At 60.0% G+C, this 2,338-nt stretch overlaps 1 protein-coding gene across 11 annotated transcripts in view; it reads left to right on the top strand.

Annotated features, from left to right (window-relative positions):
- TOM1 (target of myb1 membrane trafficking protein) overlaps positions 1-2,338 on the top strand; it is a 51,530-nt gene that overhangs the window by 47,267 nt on the left and 1,925 nt on the right. For 5 of the 11 annotated variants that reach the window (XM_023222099.1, XM_023222100.1, XM_023222106.2 and 2 more), the window contains 3 exons: positions 379-432; positions 1,034-1,044; positions 1,905-1,964. In XM_023222099.1, coding sequence (XP_023077867.1) covers positions 379-432; positions 1,034-1,044; positions 1,905-1,964 — 125 coding nt within the window. The remainder of the gene's footprint in view (positions 1-378; positions 433-1,033; positions 1,045-1,904; positions 1,965-2,338) is intronic. The other 6 variants (XM_023222103.1, XM_023222104.1, XM_023222101.1 and 3 more) reach the window with 3 other exon arrangements.

Below are 2,338 nucleotides of genomic sequence, written 5' to 3' on the forward strand. Positions count from 1 at the left end.
TACACACTCATACACCTACACACCTGCATGCACCACACACATCTGCACCCACCACATACACCTACACACACCACACACATCTACACCTACACACCTACACCTACACATACACACCTACACTCACCACACCTACACTCATACGCCTACAAACACACCCCTCTACACACCGACACACTCATACACCGACACACCTACACACCCCCTACACATACACCTACACACTCATACACCGACACACCTACACACACACTCCTACACATGTCCCCCAAAGTGGCAGCAGGCCTCCTGACCCGAAAGGCGCACCCATTAGAAGCTGTGCCCTCCAGTGGCCCTGGCGCTGCCGGCCCACCGCCATCAGCGTGACTCTCTCTCACCCAGATGGGAGGTGGCTGTGAGAAGAGCATCAGTGACTGGATGGTGAGACAAGGCATGGTGAGCAGGGGCCAGGCCCGGCTGCCCAGAAAGCTGGGGTTGTTCGCAGGGCTCCTGCCAGGCGTGGGCGTGGGGCACCGTGCTGCTGTCCAAGGGAGTGGGACCCAGGAGAAGACCCAGAGGAGCGAGGAGGAGCAGCTGAGGGCCCTGCGACGCCCCAGGGCTCAGGCTGTTCCCGGGTTGGCCCGGCCAGCCCAGCTTCCGCAGCTCCTCTGTGCCCAGTTCCCACTCTTGAGTCTCGGGCAAGGGCAAGGTAGCCCCTCTGGCAGCTAAGAGGCAATGGGGATAGCGGAGCGGGAGAGGGAGCCGGTGTGGGCAGCTGGGTGCTGGCTGCTGCCACTGCTGCTGGGAAGTCGGCTCCTGCCTTCTGTCTGGGCTCTGCTCCTGCCTGGGGGGTCCTCAGGTGCTGGGTGACGGAGCTTGGAAACCAAACTGGCCTGGTTGGGGAAAGACTGTCTTTTCTAAAGTAGCTAACTAGTAACTAGTGCTATTAGTGCCATTACTGATTAATTGTAATAGGAACTGGCCTGTTGGTTTCTTGAGCATCTCCTCCATGCCAGGCCCTGTGCTAAGCTTTTGACATCCCATTTCATCCTCACAGCCACCTGGACGGTAAGTACTGCTGCTAGCCTCACCTAAGGACGAGGGAAATCAGGCGCAGAGAAGTTAAGTAACCCGCCCACAGTCACACTGTGTTAAGCGGTGAGCCAGATCCAGCTTTTTCCGACTCTGAAGTCTGTGCCCGTGACCTCCAGCTGGAGTCTGCCACTGCAGAAGCCTTTAGAGAAGGCAGCCTCCAACTCCTGCCCCTGTGTGGGAGCCATCGTGGCACAGCCCATGTCTTTGTGGCCCAAAGTGAAATGTCCCCATCTGTAATGCCACCTCTCTGGGTCTACCCACCTGGCCTTGTCTGGTCAACTTGGCACCTCTGCTCTCAGGCCCTGCTATGCCCCCTTCTATCGTGAAGTCTGCGTCTGCAGAGGCACCAGGGAATGGAACCTGGGGACCCCTGGCCCACTAACCGTGTCCCCACCCCAGCCTTCATGGCTGGAGAAAATGCCTGGGGTCCGTCCCTGGGCTTGGTATGTCTTTTGTCAGATGCTCCTGAGAACCTGCGGCATAGCCCCTGCCCCAGGCCATTGCCCAAAGCCCCTCCTCCAGCCTAGAACCGTTACCCGCAGGGTGTGTCGGAACTGGGGTTCCTCTCCTCAAGGGGAAGGAGCTCCCTCTGACCCCTGGCCCTGCTCCAGCTGCTGGGAGCCCTGTCCCCTGCTTAGTCTCCTGGCTCTGCACCTCCCTCGCCCACAGCCTGGCACAACGGGCCCAGTGGTGGGTCCGGGCAGCTAGGCAGCTGAGGCTGGGCTGGGAGGCTGCCCAGGGCCACCCAGCTGCCAGGCACTGAGCTAGCACGTCTTCCACCTTGTCACCCAGGGCACTGGCCTCCCTGCCTCACCCTCTGCCCTTCCTTCCAGATCCCAGTCACCCAGGCCTGCCTCATGGAGGATATCGAGCAGTGGCTGTCCACTGACGTGGTACGTTGGGGCCCAGTCAGCTGGACGCAAGGGCTCAGGCCCACTCCTCACCCACACAGCAGGAGGACCTGTTGTTCTCATCAAGAAATGACCCACGGGGCCAGGGTATTCTTGTATAGCATATAGCACTCTGAGAGCAGAGGGGCACACTTAAAGTCCCCATCTCCTGCCACCTGTCCACCTTGTGTTTGGCACGCCCCCTCCCCCAGAGAAGGCCTGGGCACAGTAGCCTCTCAGCTGCTTCCCAGAGCCTGCTCCCAAGGTGAGGTGCCAGTGGGTGTCAGCCCACCTTAGGGATGTCGGGGCAGGCTAGAGAGGCTAACCGAGGAAGCATAACGGCGCCAGGCTCTGACCTGCAGTAGCTCAGGAGACTC

The sequence above is a fragment of the Piliocolobus tephrosceles genome, chromosome 19 (genome assembly GCF_002776525.5).
Source record: "Piliocolobus tephrosceles isolate RC106 chromosome 19, ASM277652v3, whole genome shotgun sequence".
Lineage (NCBI taxonomy): Eukaryota > Metazoa > Chordata > Mammalia > Primates > Cercopithecidae > Piliocolobus > Piliocolobus tephrosceles.